Below are 24,729 nucleotides of genomic sequence, written 5' to 3' on the forward strand. Positions count from 1 at the left end.
AAAAAACAAAAATTCGAGGGTTACCAGGTAATATTATGGTCCTAGGACCCTACTGCCAACATGTTTCTGTCCTGATTGCCCCATGAAGGGTGCACGGACTTTCTTCAGGGCGTGTGCCCCCTGGAAGATTAAAGGAGTACAAGGGAAGTTCCCTATACTATTAAGCAGTAAGGGCAGATAGCTGCTCCTTATTATGAATCAACTGATTAATTAAGGAATTCACTCCATCTGTGAAAGACAGGAAAAAGAACAAACAACATATATAGCGAATCCTGTTTTTCCTTAGAACACACCAAGTATATGTGTATATCTTTATATCCTTCACATCATCATACGTGAAACAATAAATAGAATGTGCTCGTGATTAGGGCATAACCCATCATATATATCTGACACACATTATTGTAGCGTGTGAATACATGGGTGGCGGTGATTTACCGCATACTATTTTCATATATTCTTCTGTGCGTGATTTTAAACATCAGTCTTGCCAGTCGGACTTACAACATAGAGACACGAATTAAAAACAAATTCATCCCACAATCAATTCCAACACAGTGGGAACGCATCTTCATCAAAACTTTCTTGTACCCTGTGTAGCTTACCCCAATTAGGGAGAGGATAAACCCCGTGTGGGACCTCTATACGTAGGGTAGCCCTGTAGTCACACTCTGTGGATCCAAACGATACAGAGAATCAGATCGGTATATCCCCAATCACGCAATAGGTGTTTTGTGAATATCGTTTGCATCAAGGATGTTGAGCCCACCAAATTGTGGACGAAATATGAAAGGAAAAGAAAAAATTGAAAAGAAATAAGCAAAAACACAGTCGTTATCTATCTGTATCGCAACGGTATACCTCTTATACTCAAGCCACGCATTCAAATTACTCACGCCACCAAGGGTCCTGCCCCGTAGAGACACCTATTCGGTAGTGGTTCCCACAGCTTGGAATCATTGCTGTGTTCGGGGCCATGGTTTTTAACTTGTTCGCGAGCCTCGGTAGACGATCCCGTCTGTTTCCGGAAGTCATTGGCCACGCCTCCACGCGGAAGTGCGTACTGCGCGTGTGTCGCTCGTATATTTCTGGGAGTTGTAGTATTAAAGTTAGGTATTCCAATGCTTTGGTGGGAATAGACTCCCTAATGTAAATGATTTGCCCGTTGATTCTTATGTAAATGAAAATGCGTATATAAATTTAAATCTCTCGCTCCACATTTCCTGCTTACGGCCTACATGTATTGTAGATGAAGGACATTATATCTACTCCTGACAGGCTATTAAGATACCGCGGCCCCCTGAGGAAAACACTAGGAGTACGCTCACGTCACCGGGTCATTACAGTTGAAGTAGAAGGGTTTCTCTGTACCACTTGCTGAGGTTTTTGACACTATTTACCCAGATGCTTATTATTGATTGTGAGGTCTGGAAATAGGCTGTCATTGTCAGTGTCCTCACCTTGATACACTACATGGGTCACTGTAGAGATTATTTGTTTTTATTCAGTTGATTCCATGGAATGTGGTAGTTCAGACCGGTCATATGTGTTTTTAATCTATAGACCCATCTCTGTTCCCGTTCTAAGAGGTTTTTTGAAACATTGCCATCTTCTCTGACTTTTTCAATCACGGACCACCACAGGTCACTGTCTGAGTGTTTTTTCTCTACATAATGTGCAGTAAGCTTGGTTGCTGATATGGACCTTCTGATTGTGCTCCTATGTTCGTTTATACGTACTTTTATTTTCCTCCCTGTCATCCCTATGTACATTAACTGGCATGGGCATTTGATTATGTAAATAACTCTATCCGAGTTACAATTAGTGTGGGACCTCTGTTCCCATTTATGGTGCATACCCAGATCTATTTCCTTAGTGTGTTCCGTAAATGCACATGCCACACAGGAACCACACGGATAGTGACCCATAACCTGTGGTTGATTCCAAAGTGTGCTTTGGTATGGGGTTTTCAGTTTTTGCAGATCAGTGTGAATCAGAGCGTCTCTTAAACTCCTGTTCCTTCTGAAGGAAAACATGGGTTTCTCAAAGCTCAATCTGTTCGATGTTAGTATTGGCCATTTCTTGTTTATGATTTTTTTAAATTCATTAGATGATGCATTGAAAGTAGTTACGCAGATCAGGGTGTTGAGTTCTGCTTTTTTATGGGTTTCAAGTAAAGCTTCCCTGGGAGTATTTCGGGATCGTTTTTGTGCTTTCTCTATGATTTTTTTAGGATAAGATCTTTCTCCTATCTTCCACAGGTCCAGAGGTGTTCTGAAGAGTATGCTGGGTGTGCCACTTTTATGCCCATTGCCAGCCTCTGGCTGGAAGGGACTCCTAGCTACTCACTTTACTAAATCATGCCTAAGAGAAATTGCATTTAAAGTTGCACAATAGTATAGCAGACATGTTTTGTGCACATTTTAATTGTGAACCAATCTTGCTTTTATGTTTATGCATGTATTCGCATAGAATATGGGAGCCACTATCAGTAACACAACTGGAGCTCACCACATTTCCTTAGAGTGCTTGGCCGGGCTATAAAGGCTTTGATTAATGAATCCGGTTTAAACAATTTTTACCAATATATTCAAACCTTGCCTTTGTGAAATGCCATCCTTTTTCACTGTGGCACTGTACACTGGCAGCCAAAGGGTTCGTGCTGCAGGGGATTGGGCTTGCTTGTCCAGTTGACAAAATAAACATAACAGTTTTGTTGGATCTGGCCCCCTCTTTGCAGGGTCACTCCCAAACCTTTGGCCTTCACCCTCTCCTATTTTTCCGAGTTTGTTTTTGTTGGCCTTAGGACTCTGTGCACTTTACTACTGATAACCAGTGCTAAAGTTCTCATTCTCTAAAACATTGCAAAGTCGGTTTACACCGGATTGGTATATTTAGTTTACTTGTAAGTCCCTGGTAAAGTGATATACCATATACCCCAGGGCTGGTAAATTAAATGCTACTTGTGGGCCTGCAGCACTTATTTGGCCGTCCACTAAAGTAGCCTCTTAAAATATGCCCAAGGTCTGTCATTGAGGCTTGTATGCAGTTTTAAACTGTCACTTCCACTTGGCAAAATAAATCCTTTGCCAGACCTAAGACTCCCTTTTTAATACATATGTCACCCCTAAAGTAGGCCCTAGACAGGACACACACAATGAACTTCACACTAGCCTTTTGTACGTATAGCCAAGCTGGAGCCACAGCAAGGAGGCATGAAATTCCAGGCGCGTCTGTGGGGGTAAGCCTCCAGATGTTTGTCCTAATTCAAAGTAATGCAATCCTCGGACCCACTCTTAAGTCCTAGACCTGCCGAAGGACTGCCTGCTTTGCTGCACTAAGAAGGAGTGCTTCGCTGTCTGAAGCCTGCTCTGAACCCCAGAGGTCTGCCCTGCTAGTCTCCTTGAACCCAGGACTTCTAGAGATGACTTCAAGAGCTAGTTGGCTGGCCTCTTGTTCAGAGCTTCAGGGACAGAAAAGGCTCCAACCATCTTGAACCCACACCTGGACCCTGTGTGAGTGAGTCCTGACACTTCAAGTGGTGCCCCTCAGCCCTGGGCCCATTGAAGTGGTGCTAAAGGTGCCCAGACAGCCTAAATCCACAATAACTTGAGACTTAAAAAACATTTTTGTCCAAAAAGTGCTCCAAGAACCCAAAAAAGACCGGGACCTACCTGTTTGTTGATCTGCTCACGGTGCATTGCTGGTCAACCTGACTTTGCCGCACTTCCTGCTACGTTCTTTTTACGCAGCAGCAAATCCTGTTCAGCATCTCCTCAAAGAAAGTTGTTTCCAGCCTTGTGGCGCCCTCATCAGCTACGGCCTACAGCTTTGTCCACCTGGAGATTTTCGGATTCCATAAAAGAGACTGTCCAAAGGAATCTTAACCACAACTTCATCCAGAGGCATACCAAAATGACACCTCTTCCTCGGACATCGCCAGCTGCCTTACACCGCTGAACTTTACCTTCTCAGACATTATTTTCTTGAAATTTCTTCTAAGTCTGAAGGTAAGCGAAGAATGGGCCCAACCCACTTTATGAATCTGAACCTCGCTCCATCGCAGTCAGCCATAACTTTCAACTTTGCCCCGGTCTTGTGCGACTAGATGTCAGCAGTTGGCGCTTTGATCTTTTAGGAGCTATTTTCTACCTTAAACTTTAAAAAATCATAAATCTAGTTTTACCAATTGTATTTGTGTTCTTTTGGTTTCAAATTATTTATTAAAATGTATTCTATTTTTCCTAAATTGCTGTGGGATTTTTCCTGTTGTGTTTTTACTTTAATACTGTTTGAGTGCTGCATAAATACTTTACACATTAATTTAGTGACTTTTTGTGGGTCACCCGGACAAGGATTGTGGCTGTTGCTTGAGTAGGGTTTGACACCCTCCTCAACCAATAACCTAATTTCTCACAAGTTTGATGTCCTTGACCGTGAACAATGACTCTACCATAGGGCTATAGGAATTTCATATCCCTTGCTCAGAGTGGACTTTAGGCCTGCCCTATTAAGTATTCGCTTTCTTCAACCAACCTCTTTCAGCTATTGTGAGACATTGTTCTTTGTTGAAGGAAATTAGAACCTACTTGAAAGAATAATCATACTCCTTGTCAGGGTGAACCACAAATGTCAGTAATTAAGCCTATTCTTAACCCTCTGGCTTAACTTAAACGTAACATGTAAAGTATTTATACAGCACTCAAATATTAATAAAGTGAAAGCCGGACACAAGAATAATCCCTCCAATTTAGAAACATAGAAGATATTTTTATAATTAAAAGAACCCAAAAATGATAAAAATCCAAACAGTAGAACCAGAGTTATGGTTGTTAATCCAGTATTGGAACTTTCATAGATTCCCATAGCTTGTATCATTCCCCGTCGTCGGAATGGGAGTCTCTGTATCCAAAATAACATAGCAGTAGGTACAAAAGAGAAAGAAAAAGGCCTAGGCCTCATTCCCTTTTGTAGTATATCTACCTCTTTTTGTAAAAGAGACCAAAATAAAGCAACAACCAATCAGATTAGCCTCACCCCACAGAACCTTCCTGAGAGAAGCTCAGAGCCTCAGATTTTCATAGCCGTTGTGTAACAGTACAACCAAACCTGCCGAGGGCTGAGCTTTCCCAGGGGAGGAGGGTGGGCGCATGGGAATCTATGAAAGTTACCAATACTGGAGAACCAAAGTTACAGGTAAGTAACTTGTTTCTTACTCCAGTATTGGAACTTTCATAGATTCCCATAGCTTGTATCAGAGTAGCTAGCAGTAAGAAACACATTTTGCCTCCCTGAGACATCTCAGTATCCATTACTATATATCACCGTACTTTTTTTTTTTTTTTTACATAAAAGTACCATGCAATCACATAAGAAAAATACATAGCAAAATGTGCAAGAACCATACAAAGGAAGGAGGGAAGAAAGGAAAGCTCACCACTCAATGGAAGAGGTTCCTCAGGACTGCCTGGCCCACCGCCGTGTCTTCCTGTGCTAAGGTCTCCAGACAGTAATGTCTTGTAAAGGTGTGCACGCTGCTCCAAGTCGCAGCTCTGCAGATGTCTTTAATCTAGACCCCCGCAAAGAGAGCCGTTGAGGAAGCCATGGACCTCGTCGAGTGTGCTCTAATTCTGCCCTCTAGAGGCTTGTCCACTGCAGAATGACAGAACTGTATAGCACTGGAGATCCATCTAGCAATACCCTGCTTGGACAGGGGTAATCCTTTGCGGGGAGCATTGAATGCAACAAACAATTGCGAAGATTTTCTAAAGGCTTTAGTGCGGTCCAGATAAAATTTCAAGCACCGCTGCACGTCCAGCGAATGAAGTGCCCTTTCCGCCGGTGTAGACGGTTGAGGAAAGAAAGCCTTGAGAATCACCGGCTCATTTAAATGAAAGTCCGAAGGCACCTTTGGAATGAACTTTGGATTAGTCCGTAGAATGACAGTATTCCTTTTGAATTGGAGGAAAGGTTTTTGAATTGTAAGAGCTTGCAATTCCCCAATACGCCTTGCATTTACAGAGGTTCCTTGCTCAATAAGGCATGGCAGTCCCCATTGTAAAACGATATTTGGCTTCTCTATCCTTCATGCAGCTTACCAATCAGTCCTCTGATCAAGTCAATTATAAACAAACATAATGATGTATATTCCTATGTCCTTAGAGAAACCCATCTTGAGCATTACATTGAATGTTCTCTTGCTCGATGTAGTTTAAGATTCTGTTTACTAGAAGTCTATCAGTGGTATGGACCTATAATTCACATGTTTACTCCTGTCACCTTTCACCTTTTGACAGAGCTATTATGGCTCTCTAAAGAATCACACTTGTCAGCTGTAATAACAGTGGAACCCAGACTTCTGTTAAACATTTAGACATCGAGAAGTTTCTCAAATTTCCTACTGAATTTACTACGTCTTTATAATATGCCTAGTTTACCAATTCCACAGCGAGGATCCCAAGACCTTTACTAATCTGTAAATCCTTTAAATTGACACTTCACATTACCAAGGGTTGATTTTCAAATTGCCCTTTTATTACATTGGTGGTGGGGATGCATGCAAAATATTTTTTGGGGGGGACAGAATTCTCCATATGTTTGATGTTAATAGAACCATGCACTTCCTTCAGATTATTTTCTCACAAGTCATAGCTTTTCCCAATCCTACTTTAGCCATTTTACGGCTAGCTACAGAAAATCATTAGCTATCAATTGGCCACACCTGTTGTTTGCAATATACATAATGTTGGCTTTAAGCTGGCCTCTTGCTTATGACTGCATGGCTTAATTGTCTATCTCACTTGCCTTCTCCAGACTCGATGGCTATTTTCCCAATTATTGTGGTTTACTCGCCCAGGAGCATTTTGGTCTCCCATTTTGTTGATTTTATGAGTTGTATCCTTCCAGTGCTTAGTTGGGGGAAATTTTATAATTATTATTATTTTACTCTGAACATTTCATGAGGGTGCATATATTTTCTTGCTCTGTCTCCTGTGTGCTGATTCCATCCTCTCATTATCCCTCAAGGTTGTATGCTGCTTTCACTGCCACTCCCAATCCTGCTAGGCTTTTTATTTTATTAATTTATGAAATGCATCCCCCCCAGCTGCTCCTTTGTTCCCCAAGCACTTGCTCTCAATGCTTGTCAATGTTTCGTTTTCTCCAACCCTCGCCTGATCAATGCTTACTCCTTGTGTCCCTCCCCATTCATTTTTAGGTTTTCATTCTTTGAGAGCCCGGCAGCTACAATTTACTGCCAGACTGTCCCTTTCTCAAAATGTGCTTTTCATTTTTCCATGTCGGTGCCAACAATCTTTGGCAGAGTCATTGGCAGAGCCATTTAAAATTGAATCCCACTGGCTTTGCCAATGCTTGTTTTAACTCATTGGTTATTTGCAACAATGGTGCATTAAATGTATGTGATGTCTTTTTATCTAAATGACTACTTCCTTGTACCAGTATAATTCCTTAAAATTACTTGAAAGTTGATATCTCTGCTAAAAATAAACGCAATTAAGTTCAGACGACTAATTGAAAAGTTTAAAAGAAATAATGTTTGTAGCACGTGTGGCTATAGATGCACGTTTTTTGCATACTCTTGCCATCTAGTGTTTAGCTCGGACGATTACATCTTGTTTTACTTTAAAGAAGTCTTTTGAGGTCACAAGGTCTCAGTGACTAGTCTTCTTATCGTTGATGCTCAAGGGCACTGACTCCATTGTTAGATTGATTTTCTCTGCCATCTCACACCATCAAGTCCTCAGTTCATCAACTCTAATGTCTTGGAGTCAGATGAGTAAGAACTCATTGAGGAAGAGCAGGCTCCCGAGGATGCTTCATCCAACTCAGTCGCCTCCAGTCCACGCTTAAAAACCCCAACGTGCATACTGTCTTTGCTCAAGCCCTTAAACCTTGCAAATGGCACATATCGGAGCCAATCATCGCCCCTCTGTAGTTCCGGCGTGGAGCCCTGAGCTGAAGCCGCTGCAATCTTCTGGTATACCACTGCCATCCTGCGCTGGTTGACAACATAGCAAGGCTCCAGTGCTGAGAAAATCCCCTTCCAAGGGCCTTGACTCTCAGCCGCCCTCAAGTCACCTGCCGACACCTTCGAAGTCTGCATCCTCATTGAGGCCGAAAGCGCCATTGGTGCATCGAAGAATGCCCCAATCTCGAGAGGCTGTAGCAGGAGCTCAATGAAAGCCAGAGGAGGATCATCATCCACCCTCGAACAGGCAAGGTCTCTGCCTCATAGGACACCCTGCCAAAGAAACACAGGCTCGCCTTGAGAAGGGCCCTTTCATTGAACACTTGTGTGCCCCTCTTTACTGCGAAGAGGCCCTAAGTCAAAGCCTCTGCTCCTTCTCCACCTCGCCAACCAACTCCACTTTAAAGTCCCTCACCGCCTATGTCTTCACCACCGGATACCTAGAGTCATACTCCAATACTGGCAGACATAGCCCGTCTTCCCCGGCTGAGGACTTTGCCCCAGTCTACCCAGGTGCCTCAGGGGATCTTTGGTAGTATTACGATATAGACTGACCTAGAACATGTCCTAGTCAGGGACTCCCTGCCGTATGACACCACAACATACCTCAGCATCATTCAGTGACCGGCTGTCTGCCATAAGGTAGGAGGGTATCTCCACACGAGCTGAGGAGGATTTCCTAGTAGAAACACTCTCAAAGACAGGGCACTCTGTCCAATACATCCTGGTGCTCAAGGGGATGAATAAATCCAAAGAGCCGGTGAAAGCTTGCATGGTTACACCATGCATAGAAAAGAAAAATAAGCTGGTGCTTTTGACCCCCTCTATATCCTGGCCGGCCCAAGGAGAAGCACCATCCAATGATGAAGCATAAAATCCTCTAGGGGGTGTGTGAGGGCAAGATAAACAGTCCCGCTGACTGTCCCGTTCCAGTACTCTGGCCCAGGCACTCTCCACGTCCAGAGAGACTGTGCCTCTCCCCTTCTTTCTTTCCTCTCAGGAACATTAGCCCTATTGTTGAATGTCATGATTCTTGCAGGGAGCACTGGCTGATGGACCTCTTGAACTAGCTCCTTGTACCCCCTGTAACCCCTTCCCTTACACAAGGGGTCTTTTCTTTAATATTTCATTAAATCTTAACCAGACCATCCAACTCCCATTCTTCTATTCACGTTTCGACTGAAAGGGCACTTCACACATTTGATCTCAAGCATGCTCCTATGTACTACATTGATAGACCAAATCCTTTCGCAAAACTGTTTGTGGCATTTTCACAGCTTCATAAACGTCATGGGCATTTCTAAGGCAGGGATTGCCAGGTGGGTTGTCAAATGCATCCAAATCTGTTAGGCAAAAGCTAAAAGAACTCGAACTTCCCACCCCAAGCCACACTCCACCCGCAAACAGGGTGCTATTATGGCCTTTCTAGAGAATATGCCCATAGCAGATATTTGTAAAGCTGTTGCATGGTCCACTCAACACACTTTCACAAACCCCTGTTGGGTGGATATTCTTGCTAGGCAACAAGCTAGAGTTGGTTAACTGTCCTCGAGACTCAGTTTCAGACCTCTTCCCCATCCACTGGCTAGCCACCGTTTAGGGAACTACTGCTTTACAGTCAATGCAGAGCATGTGTATGTACAGCCACACATGCTACAAACTGATTATGTTACTTAACCTGTAAGCATTTGTTCGTTGCATGTAGTGCTGTACATTCACATGTGCCCACCCTCCTTCCCGGAAGCCAACGTTTGTTACTGATATCTTTCACTTGATACTATTCTCTCTTCATACTAGTGGACACTATTCTTTTCTGCTCACTACTCCATTCCTACTCTGACCTGTTGGGCGTAAAACAATCTAACAGTGGAGGCGGCGAACATGTTCACCCACAACCAGAGGAGGAGCCATCTAGTCCTCGTGACTTGAAAAACACTTGATCGCAGGAGTATGCAGATCATGTGAATCTGCATCACTACATACCGTGAACAGATGCTTACAGGGTAAACAGTCCTTATATGCCATTGTTTCCTTCTTGAGTTTAAGTTGATGTAAATGTAATATGTCAATTTATGTGTCTACCTATAGATATATAGGTATGTATTGTTTTCACTTACTTTCCTTAATTTTTCAGAAACATACCTTTATCTTGATGTATGAAGAGCGTCCGGTGGAAGTTGCTGCATATGTATGTAGAATCCTGGATCAAATGCCAACAACTCCCAGCTCTCCTATGTATGTCGATTGACATTGCTGCTACATAAAACTGTCTAGAAAAGGGCTGAGTGAAAAACAAGATGTAAAGAATTTTCATCAACGTTGCAGTGTTTTCAAAACTCGCCCAGACACCATGTGCAATAAGATTGGTGTTCATTTCCATCATGTTCGTATGTTGTCACGTATAAAATACATCCCTGTAATACATGGATCACACAGTGTTCGTGCTAGTCATAAAGGAGACCTCATCCCGCTCTTTTGTGGATATATTCATGAAATGTGGATCGCAGAAGTTTATTTTGGTGACTTTGAGTGGGTAGGAACCCAGATATGATTGGTAGACTCTTAAACCTGGAGACTTCTCAACCGTCTACTGGAAAGATTTTATGGCAAACTCTTCCAAATATTGTTGCAAAGAAGAAACAGATTATAAGCATTTTATGTATGGATATAAATCTTGTGTTACACAAGATTAAATTACATAATCAACCAGTTACATTTTCTTCGGGAACCTGCAAGGCAAAGGACATTTTCCTTCATGAAGTGCAATAGATATGCTGATTGAAATTCTGTTGCTGTATAGTCAGTCTTTGGTTTTGGGACAGTGTCACAGTTGATTTTTTTTTTTAAACAAAAGAATCATGCTAAATATAGTGAAAATGTTTTTATCTTCCTACCCCAGAAAATGCTGCATTGGAAGAAGCTAACATTAAAATATGAAGAGATGGAAAGTTATATATTTTCTTCTTTTTTCCTCCGTTGCTTGAATTAAGACCTTGGTTTCAAGGGAATGACAACTTGGTGGTTTTTGCTTGTAATATGCTTATGACCCAAACTGTACCTACATGCTACTCGTGCCAGTCGAAGGTTCATTTTTATTGTACATGCACTGTTAATAACAAGGGTCGACTTGTAGCTATTGTCGTCAAACATCATGTTCCCCACCATTCTCGGATATTTTATCAATAATTAGGAAGCATGATTCCTTGCTCGGGATATTTAATTTGGCATTACTACTCTGCTGCTGACCAGGATGTACTAGAAGATCAACTGTACCTGCATTTGTTCTTCTTACTTTAACTGTGGGGCTCATGAGCTCACTTCACAAACTATGTTCTCTGAATATTCGTTCCATACCTTTAGGTATGTTATCAATGTAGCCTGTCACAGACTACGAGTAGTCCCCACAAAGCAGGGAAAGACGTGGACCCCAACCCTTTCGAATGTAATGGAGCATGATGGTGTTTGTTTATTAAAAACATTTGGATTTTAAACAACGACGTGTCTTCTTAAGTCGCAAAGCTGTGGTATTTGATTCGCTATTGAGTTTTTCTTATTTCACACTTGTGAAGCAGCAGACCGCGTAAGACAAATACACGTTTATGTAGCCGCATGTAGATGGAGCCACTGTTTTCCATTAATATAATCTGAAAGAAACACGTTAGTTAGATTCCTCACCTTAGAATATCCCCAGGCGTCAGACTGGATCCGGAAGATTTTTCGTCAGCAATACCCCTTGCGCGTCGCTAGGCGTCGTCTGCGGCTCCGCGTCCGTCGTCGGCGTCGTGCGCCGGGATGACGTCGTCGGAGTACTTAGACGCCGCCCTCGCGCGCTGACGTCAGTTCTTTTTTTTTCCGCGCCAGTAAGCGCAGATCCGGGAGAGCTACCCCTTTTAGTCTTTTTTGACTAAATCTTTTTTGATCATTTTTGATCCTTGTCTGTCGACATCTGGTGCCGGTAGGATGCCTGGGTTCAAGGCTTGCGAGGATTGCCATCGACTGATGTCGGTGACCGATCACCACCGCCGGTGCCTCTACTGCTTAGGCCCCGACCACGACGCGGAGTCGTGCAACGACTGCCAGGCCCTGACTTCGAAGGCTAGGCGGGAGCGTTCCCGCAAGCTTCTCGAGCTTCGCCACTCGGCTCCGCGTCGTGCGCGATCCCGGTCCAGGAGGAGGTCCAAGGATCGCTCGCGGAGCCCTAGCCGACGCCATCTTCGGAGGAGGGTGCAGCATTTTCTGTGGTGCTGCGCAAGGCGGCCGAGGCCCTTGGGCTCGAGTTGCCTGCCGTGGCTGTGAGGACTAACATCCTCACTGAGGTGCTTCAAACCTCAGCAAGCTCCACTGAGCCTCTGCTGCCGTTTAACGAGGCCCTCACTGACGTTCTGCAGGGCACCTGGTCCAAGCCCTCCACAGTTCCTCCTGTGGATAGGAACGTTGCCAGGCCCCACCGCCCTGCTCCGGGCGACCCCAGTTTCCTGTCCCAACACCCCACCCCCGAGAGTCTGGTTATCCAGGCCTCTACCTCCCAATCCTCCTTTCCGACCGCTCCGCCGGACCGGGATTCCAAGAGACTCGAGCAGTTTGGCAAGAAACTGTTCTCGTCCCTTAGTTTGGGCCTGCGGTCCTTAAATACCGCCTGCCTCTTGGACCGTTATTCCCATTCCCTGTGGGATACGGTGGAGGACGTGCTGCCCCTGTGTCCGGAGGAGGTCCGGACGCGTCTTACCCAGGCTTTGGCCGATGGGAGGGATGCAGCACGGCACGCCATACGATGTGGGCTTGACACCACGGACTCGCTGGGTCGGGTGATTTCAACCACGGTGGCGCTCCGCCGCCACGCCTGGATGCGGTCCACGTCATTTTCCGGGGATGTCCAGACCACCCTCATGGACATGCCCTTTGATGGCACTCGCCTGTTTGGTGAGAAGGCGGACAGTGCGCTGAACCGCTTTAAGGACTCCCGGGCTACGGCCAAGTCCTTGGGCCTCTCGGCTCCGCGGGCGCACACCTCCGCTTTTCGCCCCTTTCGTGGCCAAGGAAGGGGCGCCTCCTCACGTCCGCAAAGCCACCAGCCGCAGAACCAAACTGCGCGCGGACGTGGCTTCCGCCGTGGCGGAAATGGAGGCCGACGTGGTCAGCCCACTTCCACCCCGGCAGCACCTGCCTCAAAGCCCTCCTAGTCCGAGCTTTCGGGCCCATACCACGCCAGTGGGCGGCAGAGTTCGCCATCACCTGCTCTACTGGCGGTCCATAACATCGGACAGGTGGGTGCTGCAAATCGTCTGAAGGGGCTACTCCCTCCCCTTCGAGACGACCCCTCCAGCCATGCCACCGCAGCACCACCGTATCTCGGGGGATCATTTGAATCTTCTCCGCGAGGAAGTTTCGGCTCTCTTGGCCAAGGGGGCCGTCGAGCGCGTTCCGAGTCCAGAAGTAGGTCGTGGTTGTTATTCCCACTACTTTCTGGTTCCCAAGAAGGGCAAGGGGGGCCTACGCCCTATCTTGGACCTCCGGAACGTCAATGCCTTCCTCCGAAAGGACAGGTTCAAGATGCTAACATTGGCTCAGGTTTTAGCTGCCCTAGACCCTGGAGACTGGATGGTAGCGTTGGACTTGCAGGACGCATATTTTCATATCCCCGTCCTGCCGGCCCACCGGCGTTACCTGCGGTTCACGGTGGGCCAAGAGCACTTTCAGTTTACCGTGCTCCCCTTCGGCCTCACCAGTGCCCCTCGGGTGTTCACGAAAGTGTTGGCGGTGGTCGCAGCTCATCTGCGCAGATCAGGAGTTTCAGTCTTCCCCTATCTCGACGACTGGTTGTTGAAGGCGGGCTCGCCCCAGGCAGTCGTCTCCCACCTCCAGACTACGGCGGATCTCCTGCATTTGCTGGGGTTTTCCATCAACGTGCCGAAGTCACACCTGAGTCCCTCTCAGAAGCTCCTCTTCATCGGAGCGGTTCTCGATTCGGCGCAGTTCCGGGTCCATCCACCGGAACAGCGGGTCCGGGATATACAGGCCCTGATTCCCATCTTTCGGCCTCTATCCCGGGTTTCGGTCAGGCTAGTGTTGCGGCTTCTGGGGCTGATGGCCTCCTGCATCCTACTAGTGCTTCACGCCAGGCGGCGCATGCGGGCTCTGCAGTGGGACCTGAAGTTTCAGTGGGCCCAGCATCACGGCAACCTGTCCGACCATGTCTTGATCTCGGAGGGCACTGCACAGCAGTTGCAGTGGTGGCTCACGGACCGCGAGTGGGTCAAGGGCAAGAGCCTCTCCCTTCCCCAACCGGAGCATGTCGTAGTGACGGATGCGTCCCTCCTGGGTTGGGGTGGCCATATGGGAGAGGCGGAGATCAGAGGCCTCTGGTCTCCGGCGGAGTCTCGTCTCCACATCAACCTGTTGGAGTTGAGAGCGATCCGGCTTGCACTGAAAGCCTTCCTTCCCTCTGTCAGGGGAAGTGTCGTGCAGGTGTTCACGGACAACACCACCGCCATGTGGTATTGCAACAAACAGGGCGGGGTGGGGTCGTGGACCCTTTGTCAGGAGGCTCTGCGCCTCTGGACGTGGCTGGAACACCAGGGCGTCACCCTAGTGGTTCAACATCTGGCGGGCTCTCTGAACGCCAGAGCAGACGAACTCAGCCGCCGGTGCATGATGGATCACGAATGGCGTCTGAACTCCGAAGTGGCGCAAGGTCTCTTTCAGCAGTGGGGAGAGCCTTGGTTAGATCTATTCGCCACCGAAGAGAACGCGCAATGTCAGCAGTTCTGCGCGTTGGAATTTCCAAGGCGGCACTCGCTCGGCGACGCTTTTCGTCACGAGTGGAGTTGCGGTCTGTTGTACGCCTTTCCGCCTATACCACTTCTGCCCAGAGTGCTGAAGAAGATCAGGCACGACCGGGCCCAAGTCATCTTGGTGGCTCCGGATTGGGCACGAAGATACTGGTATCCCGAGCTACTCAGTCTGTTGACCGATCCCCCGATACGTCTGCCCCTTCGGGAAGATCTTCTGTCGCAGCAGCAGGGGACGGTCCTCCACCCGAACCTGTCCAGCCTCCACCTCCATGCGTGGAGATTGAGCGGCGGCAGTTGATGCCATTTGACTTGCCTCCTGAAGTCTGTGATATCATTCTGGCAGCCAGGCGTCCCTCCACAAAGTCGGTATACGCCTGCCGGTGGAACAAATTTGTGGCATGGTGCACAGCAAAGGCTGTGGATCCCCTTTCCGCCCCTCTTTCTGAGGTTCTCCTCTTCCTTCTTTCTCTGGCCCGGCAGGGCTCTGCCCTGGGCACCCTGAAAGGTTATCTTGCTGCCATCTCCGCCTTCTTGCGGCTTCCTGATCAGCCTTCTCTTTTCAAGTCCCCTGTGGTTACACGCTTTCTCAAAGGCATTACACACACGTTCCCTCCTGTCCCTTTTGTAATGCCTCAGTGGGACTTGAATCTGGTATTGACATTCCTGATGTGCGCTCCCTTCGAGCCTCTTCACAATTGTCCTCTTCGTCTTCTGACTCTTAAGACTGCTTTTCTGGTAGCCATCACCTCGGCTAGACGGGTGAGTGAGCTCCAGGCTTTATCTTCAAAGCCTCCTTTTCTATCTGTTCATCCGGACAAGGTTGTCCTTCGGCCTCGTCCCTCCTTTCTTCCTAAAGTGGTGACTCCATTTCACCTTGGGCAGTCTGTCACCTTGCCCACCTTCTTTCCGCCTCCGCATCCTTCCAAAGAGGAAGAGAGGCTCCACCGTCTGGACCCAAAACGTGCGCTCTCCTTTTATCTGGACCGCACAAAACAGTTCCGGGTGGACGACCAGCTTTTTGTTGGGTACGTGGGCGCTAAGCAGGGGAAAGCTGTGCACAAACGAACCATCTCTCGGTGGGTCGTTTTGTGTATAAAAATTTGCTATTCCTTGGCTAAAAAGGACCCTCCTGTTGGGCTGCGCGCCCATTCTACTCGGGCCACGGCGGCTACTACTGCCTTGGGACGGGGAGTCCCTTTGCAGGGCATCTGTCAGGCGGCGACGTGGGCTTCGCTACACACGTTTGCCAGGCATTATTGCCTTGACAGCCAAGTCCGGAGGGATGGCTTCTTTGGCCGTTCTGTCCTCCAGGACTTTCTGGTGTGATCTTGGTTCGCAGACCCACCACCGGGGATGGTATTGCTTGGGTATCTATTCTAAGGTGAGGAATCTAACTAACGTGTTTCTTTCAGATGAACAAGTTACTTACCTTCGGTAACGATGTATCTGTAAGAAACATTAGTTAGTTAGATTCCTCACCGACCCTCCCATCCTCCCCGTTCTGCGAACTGACATCTAGGGTTAAGGTTGTCCTTTCAGGCCCCTAGATTTTATTTTTGGCACCAGTGTCGGTCTTTGCATGGCTCTGCGTTCCTGGCGCGGAAGGCTATGTACAAGAACTGACGTCAGCGCGCGAGGGCGGCGTCTAAGTACTCCGACGACGTCATCACGGCGCCGACGACGGACGCGGAGCCGCAGACGACGCCTAGCGACGCGCAAGGGGTATTGCTGACGAAAAATCTTCCGGATCCAGTCTGACGCCTGGGGATATTCTAAGGTGAGGAATCTAACTAACTAATGTTTCTTACAGATACATCGTTACCGAAGGTAAGTAACTTGTTCATTAGTCATATTCATAGATTTTCAGTAATGTTTTCTGAAAGTATACCCTTGATAGATGATTTTGTCATTTCTAGATTACACTTTAGTTAAAGTGAGACTCGCTGTAAGTTTCTATTTATTTGTTGAAAATTAAGAAGGTCTGCGATAAGGGCATGCAATTTGTACAATTATATAGAAGACGACCCTGCTTCTGTGCGTGATTTATTGGCTAAATAACTTTGTTGTTTGACTGATGAGATATTATCAACTCAAATGTTTGTGTCAAAAATGTCGCCTGCTGCACACATGCAGGATAGCCAAAGTTGCATAATATGCCTCGTTGAGACGACATAATCTTCATTAGTTGCTCAAAGCAGCTTATTCCATTTTAAAGCCTATTTGAAATATAGTGACTGTCCATCTTATTCAAGTTTAACTATGTAGTTGCCAACGATAAGGGAAGCAGTGGTGCAAGTTGATGCTCAGAAGAGCATCTCGAGAGCTTTTTTTTATCTTCAAGTAGTAAGCCAGCCTGTGACATCAGCTGTGTCAAAATTCTAAGTAAAAGTTTTCTGTTTGTGGTCTTAATAGCGACATAATATCTCCAAAGTGCAGGGTCTAGACTCTAGAGGTAGGTTTTTACAAAGTAAACATTCGATAGAGAAGTCTTAACATTTTAAACATGATTAGACACTTCTTGCTTAAAGTACTAGTTTGATATCTTCCCCTTTTCTTAAAAAAAAATCAAGAAATTGTTCATATGTACATCACCATAGGTAAATCTGGCACCTATTTATCCGGGAGCTATACTTTGTTCCAGAATGATCAGTGTTTACGTTTTGTAAACATAGTAGAGCTGAATTTTACAGAAGAAGAAGGGGATGTTAAAAAAGTACACATATCAACAACAAGCCACTAGATGCACTAGGTTGTGGCGAAAGTCACCAACATGCATTCTTTCGTAGTAATACCCAGAAAGAAATGGGATCCGGCAAATGATTTCTTGAAGACAACAGTTTTAAGGAATATCCTGATTCAGAGATGGTAATTTGGTTCTGGTGGGTTGTGGTGCAGATATATTCTAATACTGGGGGGTGATTGGTTGGTCGGTGGCAAGTGAGTTACAGTGCTGAGGTCCATGCAATGTAAATGACAGTAATTTTGAGGATGTGCATGAAGGTATAGGTTTGGCTAGGAACTGGGGGTGTGCAATATTGATATTTACAATTTTTCAATGTTTCTGATAAGATAATGAAATATTACTCTGTGTACTTCTGTCTTCCATCTTTTCACCCCTTTTTCCCCAGAACTTTATCCTCAATACCTGTGTTATTCCACTGACCTAAGATTTGCATTACAGGAAAGCAGTGGTGGGCAGAAACTTTAGCAGGAAGATGGGCTGGCGGGGGCAGTCACATATACTTACTCACACCCATCCATGCATTCACACACGTGCGCACACATACCCACCCACCCACCCATTCACAACACCCACCTCACAATACACATACATTCATAATACACACGCATCAAAATACATAATAAATACCGTGTATGCAGCTCCTTGGGAGGGAAGCCTTGGAGGTCCCTAGAGGGTTGGGACTGCTGCGAAGGTATCAGTCCCTCACTCGTCACTAGATGGAATGGGGTCAGTGAGACTGCTGACTCCACCACACACTGTGACGAGGTGTCACTGATTGATACTCAGCCGAGGATAGGTTATCAGTGACGCTCCCCCTTGTCACGAATGGGAGGGCCCTGAGGCATTTTTGCCAGGCTGAGGAGGTCACACTGATGAGGCTGGCAAATGTAGCACATTTTAGCTCGGGCTGCCTGACCTGAACAAGAAGAGTGTCAGTCAGGCTGACCTAGGTTCAGCAAGAGAGACGCTTTTCTTGTGGGTAAAACGGTGGAGGGCGTAGCAGATGGACAGACCACAGCTGCAGGAAAGAATGTGGGATACTTGGTACGGTCCCTTGTTTTCCTTGAAACATAAGAGTGTGCTAGTCCATTATTGACTCTACCATTAATTCCTGGGTGGAAGTGACCCAATTTATTGAGGCATAACAAAGACAAATGCAAATAGCCAATACAGAATGTGCTGCATTATTGGACAGAATTAACCAATTACCAAAAGAGGCTGCTTCGCTTCCAACTACCTCTCAAAAAGGTTCTGCTCTATCAGCTATTTGCCGAGGGGGCCTCAACATCAGAGGAGTTAGCTCCACAGATTTCATCTGATGTAAATCTTGGTCTGACGATCCAAAAACAGAGGAGGGGGACTAAGGAGCTCTTCAATAACACTTGAACAACCTCCAAACTAATTGTAGTACCTACCGCTGGCACTAAAAAAGGAGGACATGCAAAAAGATAGTAAGGTCCAAAAGTAACTATGTATCGTTGCGGGAAACAGTCAGAACAACGCACGTGCTACCACGATTGCCTTAACCACACTTATGCCTTAACCACACTTATGCCTTAACCACGTTACTGCGTGATTAAGGCAGTGCACGGCCTAGCTCCTTCTGGGTGGAAACAGGAAAGACCGGGAGAGGACGTGGTTTTGGAGGTGTGGGAATAGTTTTTAAGGGTCAGGGGTAGTTATCGGGGCTCGGGTAGTTTTTAGGCTTAGGGCAGGGCGGGAAGTTTTTAGGGTTCTGGGGAGGGGGTTGGTTTTCAGGTCGGAAGGGGCAGTTTTAGGTCTCAGGGCAGGGGCTTGGGGGCCGTTTTAGGGCTCAGGGCAGAGGACAGGGATTAGGATACTTCTTAGGGTTGGTGGGAGGGGGGGCATGCTAATTTTTTATGCCCAGGGAGGGGTCGGTGGTTTTTAGGGCTTGGGGGGACAGGGGGTTGGTTTTCAGGAGGGAGGGAGTAGCTTTAGGTCTCAGGGCAGGGGGACAGAGGTCGGGGGGGTAAGACTTACCTGATAAGTCTTAACCAGGCATATGTCTTTGCCATACATGACTTAACAACGCATTGTTCGTTGTAAAGGCATGCGTGGTAAACGCATATGCGTGGTTAAGACTTGCGTGGGTAAGACTGTGTGCAACTAACAGGCGTAGTAAACGCATGCGTGGTTCCATCACACAAGCATCGTTGTTGACATAAATTGATTATGCTAGTTTCATCAAAGTTCTTTTCTCATAGCAAGAGAGTAATAGACATTGTTTAAATGACCATAAGAATAATTTTGTTTCTCCAAATTGGTGATCTTTGTTAAATTTGTATTCTTCAAGTACAAAGGAGTGTACACTAATTTTCTAATCGCAAAGAGAAAAGGCCTTTTAGCTTTGTATGCAAAATATAGGCCAAACTGTGTTTTGCGACTTTTACACACTTGAGTGTCGCTTCTACAAGGCCAAATTCTTTGTACAATGGCAAATAAAATTTTAACATACAAAATGTCACAACAGAAAGAAAACCAGAAAAACATCATCAAATAGAATGGACAGAGAAATAATAGAGACAAAAACAGAAATAAAGTAACTTATGGTATAAATACTGTTCTTATCACTATAGACGCACCCCAAAGATTTCTTAATGATCATGATGATGCTAGTGGTAGAGTGGATCCCCATGAGTTCTTACATCATGCAAAAAACCTTAAAAAAAATAAACTACACTAACTCCAAAGTGTAAGAAAATTCTCTCATGGTATATTATTCGAACAGCATAAAGGAAAAGTGACATTCATTCTAGTTCTTCCCGACCGGGAAACGTGAGACAAGGACAGAAAAATTCCAAAATTGTTTGTAATCTCATAGATTTGTAATTAAATGCAATGCAAGAGAACGATTGATTACAGTTTTACACCTTGTAAATGAAACAACCCATTGAAAGATATGCCTCCAATGATTATTTTTTTAACGTGTTTCTTCGTATTTTGTACCTAATTCTTTCAATCAGAACTCTATTATTTCACCAATTTCAGACAAGCCAAACGTATTACATGATTTCAAATAACATTCAAGCTTCTGAAAAATAAGGAAGAACCATTTATCAAACACAATCGTAATGTCAACCTCAAGAGCCTTCATCTTGTGTGGTTAATTCAGATAAATAGCATACCTTTAAATTGATTTCAGTGGACAATATAGCTGATAACACTGTTCTACAGTTAAAGCGATTTCAGTGCCAAGCTCTGAAAATAAAAGAATACGTTTCAGCCTCACTAAGCTAAAACATTTATTCCTTAATCACTTTCTCTGTCATTTAAAAAAATAGACCCATGCGTGGTCTCTCTTTATTGTGTTGTAACATTATAGTCAGTAGTTGCTAGTCCATAATTCGAGTAAAACTCGTATAACGATTCTTACCCAAATGAGCTAACTGAGCATACTGCTAGTCCAGCAGAAAACAGCTTGCAGCTAACAAATCCAAAGTATAGGGCAGGCCCATGGAGCACGGATGCTGCTCACATTGCCGCTGCTCACATTGCTGCAGCATTGTTTGCAAAGTTGATATTTATTTATGAAGCTTATAGAGCGCACGTCTGCCTCCAACGAAAGTGTCCCGGCGCTAGCAATGCATTCAACCTATAGGGAGTGACCAAGACAGGCGATGGGCTCTACGGGAGGCCGAAGAGCCAAGTTTTTAAAGCTTTCTTAAACATAGATTCCGACTTGGTCTTCCTCAAATGCTCAGGCATAGAGTTCAATAGTGTAGCAGTTTTCACCTTGAAGGCCCGGCCACCGATCCTGGCCTTTGTAAAGCGAGGAATAACCATTAGTTTCTGGTCATTCGATCTAAGTACTCTGTTCTTGCTGTATTTCTGAAGTCTCTGCCTCAAATACTGAGGACCAGTATCTCTAATTGCTCTATGCGCCAGGGTCAGTGCTTTATATTCTATCCTTCTTTTTACCCTCAGCCAGTGTAGACTACGCAGATGAGGAGTAATGTGGTGTCGTAAAGGCACATTCCTAATGAGCCTTGCTGCCACATTTTGAATAATCTGTAGCCTCCTGAGCAAATACTCTGGGAGACCCAGGTAAAGGCTATTAGCGTAGTCATGCTGAGAGGTGAATAATGCATGCACCACAGTCTTCCTACAGTCCATAGGCAGAAAGTGAAGGAATCTCCTCAGAGCCTTCAACTTCCAGAAACACAATAAGAAAACATGCGAGATTTGCGCTTTGCCAGTCAGTTGTGAATCAAACTTGAACCCTAGATTCCTGGCAGAAGCAACTGGAAGAGGAGGTGGATTTAACTCAGACGGCCACCAGAGTTCTGAACGAGGGGTGGTGGATTGATTGAAGAACAAGACCTCCGTTTTATTGGTGTTTAATTTTAGGCAGCTATCCGTCATCCATGATGAGATATTAAGAAGACACTGCTTAAAACTGGCAAAGGCTGTCTCGTTGTGATCTCTAAAGGAGAACATCAGTTGCGTGTCGTCGGCATACGAGACAACCGTCACCCCACATCAATCAACAATGGCCGCACATTAAAAGCTGAACCCTGAGGGACCCCACACACAAGGGGGCTGGAGGTGGAAACATGAGGATGGAGAGTCACCTGCTGTGTACGACCCTCAAGAAATGAGCGGAACCATGCCAGAACAGTTCCAGACACTCCTAAATGTTCAAGTGTGTTTAGGAGAATCTTATGTGACATCGTATCAAAAGCTGCGGACAAGTCCAGCAGCACCAGCATAGTCCCTAATGATCTTACGTTTTAGACCATGGAATTTTCTCTGCGCTGCTTTATATGCGCACTTGGCCTCTGGCTCATAATTTTCCGCCAGGCACGCTCCAGCCTCTTACATAGGGTTTTCTCTGTGTGGTGTTCGGTTGTAAACTAAGGAGCCGAGGGTTTACTCCTGGCCAGTTTCATGGTCTTGATTGGGGCAATTCTATCAAGGGCTGAGACGACCCAACAGTTAAAAACTGAAGCGTCATGGCTCAGTTCACCTGTAAGCTGGGGGGAGGGGTGTTCTGTAACTCACAACCCATAGATTCAGATCTTCCTCCAAATTATCCCATCAAATGCTGATCTAATCTGATTATTACAGGAAACCCACATTAGTTTGAATCGCATCAGTCAGTGATCCGACCAATTTACAGGTAATGGGTCCTCTAACTGTAGAGTATGATCATTAGTAAATAGTAGATCAAGCATGTGACCCGCCACAAGAGTGGATGATGATACCTTTTGAATCAGATTTAGCTCTTTGAGGGTGTCGGCCAATTGAATCAATCAATCAATCAAAGACATTTATAGAGCGCACTACTTACCCGTAGGGTCTCAAGGCGCTTAGGGGGGGGGGGGGGGGTGCCGTTACTGCTCGAACAGACTTGAGGTCTTGAGCTTCTTCCTGAAGGAGAGGTGGTCTTGGGTCAGGCGCAGGTCGGCCGGGAGCGAGTTCCAGGTCTTGGCGGCCAGGTAGGAGAAGGACCTTCCTCCTGTTGTCGCTCTACGGATGCGTGGGATGGCGGCGAGGGCGTGGCTGGCTGATCGGAGGTGGCGTTTGGGAGCGTAGAAGTTGATTCGGTTGTTGAGGTAGCTCGGGCCTTGATCGTGTAGGGCTTTGTGTGCGTGGGTGAGGAGCCGGAAGGTGATTCTTTTGTTGACGGGGAGCCAGTGCAGGTCTCTCAGGTGTCCGGAGATGTGGCCGTTTTGTGGGATGTCGAGGATGAGTCTGGCTGAGGTGTTCTGGATCCGCTGGAGTCTCTTCTGGAGCTTGGCGGTGGTTCCGGCGTAGAGGGCGTTGCCGTAGTCCAGTCGGCTGGCGACGAGGGCCTGGGTGACGGTCTTCCTGGTCTCCGTGGGGATCCACCAGAAGATCTTCCGAAGCATGCGCAGGATGTTGAAGCAAGACGAGGAGACGGCGTTGACTTGCCTGGTCATGGAGAGGGAGGAGTCCAGGATGAAGCCCAGGTTGCGTGCGTGGCTCGTCGGTTTGGGTGCGGTGCCCAGGGCGGGGGGCCACCAGGAGTCGTCCCAGGCGGAGGGCGAGGAGCCCAGGATGAGGACCTCCGTCTTGTCTGAGTTCAGTTTCAGGCGGCTGGTCGTCATCCACTCGGCTACCTCTTTCATCCCTTCGTGCAGGTTTGCTCTGGCGGCGGCGGGGTCGTTGGTCAGGGAGAGGATCAGCTGGGTGTCGTCAGCGTAGGAGATTATTTTGAGGTTGTGTTGGCGTGCGATGGCCGCGAGGGGGCTCATGTAGACGTTGAAGAGGGTAGGGCTCAGCGAGGATCCTTGAGGGACGCCGCAGATGACTTCGGTGGCCTCTGACTTGTACGGAGGTAGGCGGACTCTCTGCGTTCTTCCGTCGAGGAAGGAGACGATCCATTCCAATGCCTTCTCCTGGATTCCGACGTTGCTGAGGCGCTGCACTAGGGTGTGGTGGCAGACCGTGTCGAAAGCCACGGAGAGGTCTAGGAGGATGAGGGCCGCTGTTTCTCCGTTGTCCATCAGGGCTCGGATGTCGTCGGTGGCGGCGATGAGGGCGGTCTCGGTGCTGTGGTTGGCTCGGAAGCCGGACTGTGAGGGGTCGAGGGATCCGTTCGTCTCGAGGAAGGCGGCCAGCTGTTTGTTGACGGTCTTCTCGATGACTTTGGCTGGAAACGGGAGTAGCGAGATGGGGCGGTAATTCTTGAGTTCGGTGGGGTCTGCTGTAGGTTTCTTGAGTAGAGCGCTGAGTTCGGCGTGCTTCCAGCTCTCGGGGAAGGTGGCGGTGTCGAAGGAGGTGTTGATAATGTCCCGCAGGTGGGGTGCGATGACAGCGTCGGCTTTGTTGAAGACGTGGTGAGGGCAGGGGTCGGTCGGAGATCCGGAGTGGACGGAGTTCATCATGCGGACGGTGTCTTCGGTGCTGATCGGAGTCCAGGCTCGGAGGGTGGTGGTGGGCGGTGTTGTTGTGGTCGTGGCGTGCGTCGGTTGGATGCTGAAGCTGTTGTGTATGTCCGCGATCTTGTTGTGGAAGTAGGAGGCGAGGGAGTTGCAGAGGTCTTGCGATGGGGTGATGTCGTTGTTTCCGGCGTTGGGGTTGGAGAGCTCTTTCACGATGTTGAAGAGTTCCTTGCAGTTGTGTGCGTTGTTGTCCAGTCGGTTCTTGAAGGCCGTTTTCTTGGCTGCGCGGATCAGTTGGTGGTGCTTCCGGGTGGCGAGCTTGAGGGTGGTCCTGTTGTC

General features: G+C 46.9%; 1 protein-coding gene across 10 annotated transcripts in view; it reads left to right on the forward strand.

Annotated features, from left to right (window-relative positions):
* The window catches only part of MAP2K4 (mitogen-activated protein kinase kinase 4), an 834,137-nt gene extending 822,659 nt beyond the window's left edge, over nt 1-11,478 (forward strand). For all 10 annotated transcript variants that reach the window (XM_085616757.1, XM_085616753.1, XM_085616758.1 and 7 more), the window contains one exon: nt 10,122-11,478. In XM_085616757.1, coding sequence (XP_085472883.1) covers nt 10,122-10,235 — 114 coding nt within the window. In that variant the 3' untranslated portion in view covers nt 10,236-11,478. The remainder of the gene's footprint in view (nt 1-10,121) is intronic.
* Nucleotides 11,479-24,729: the final 13,251 nt, after the last annotated feature.

The sequence above is a fragment of the Triturus cristatus genome, chromosome 7 (assembly GCF_964204655.1).
Source record: "Triturus cristatus chromosome 7, aTriCri1.1, whole genome shotgun sequence".
NCBI classification, from domain to species: Eukaryota; Metazoa; Chordata; class Amphibia; order Caudata; family Salamandridae; genus Triturus; species Triturus cristatus.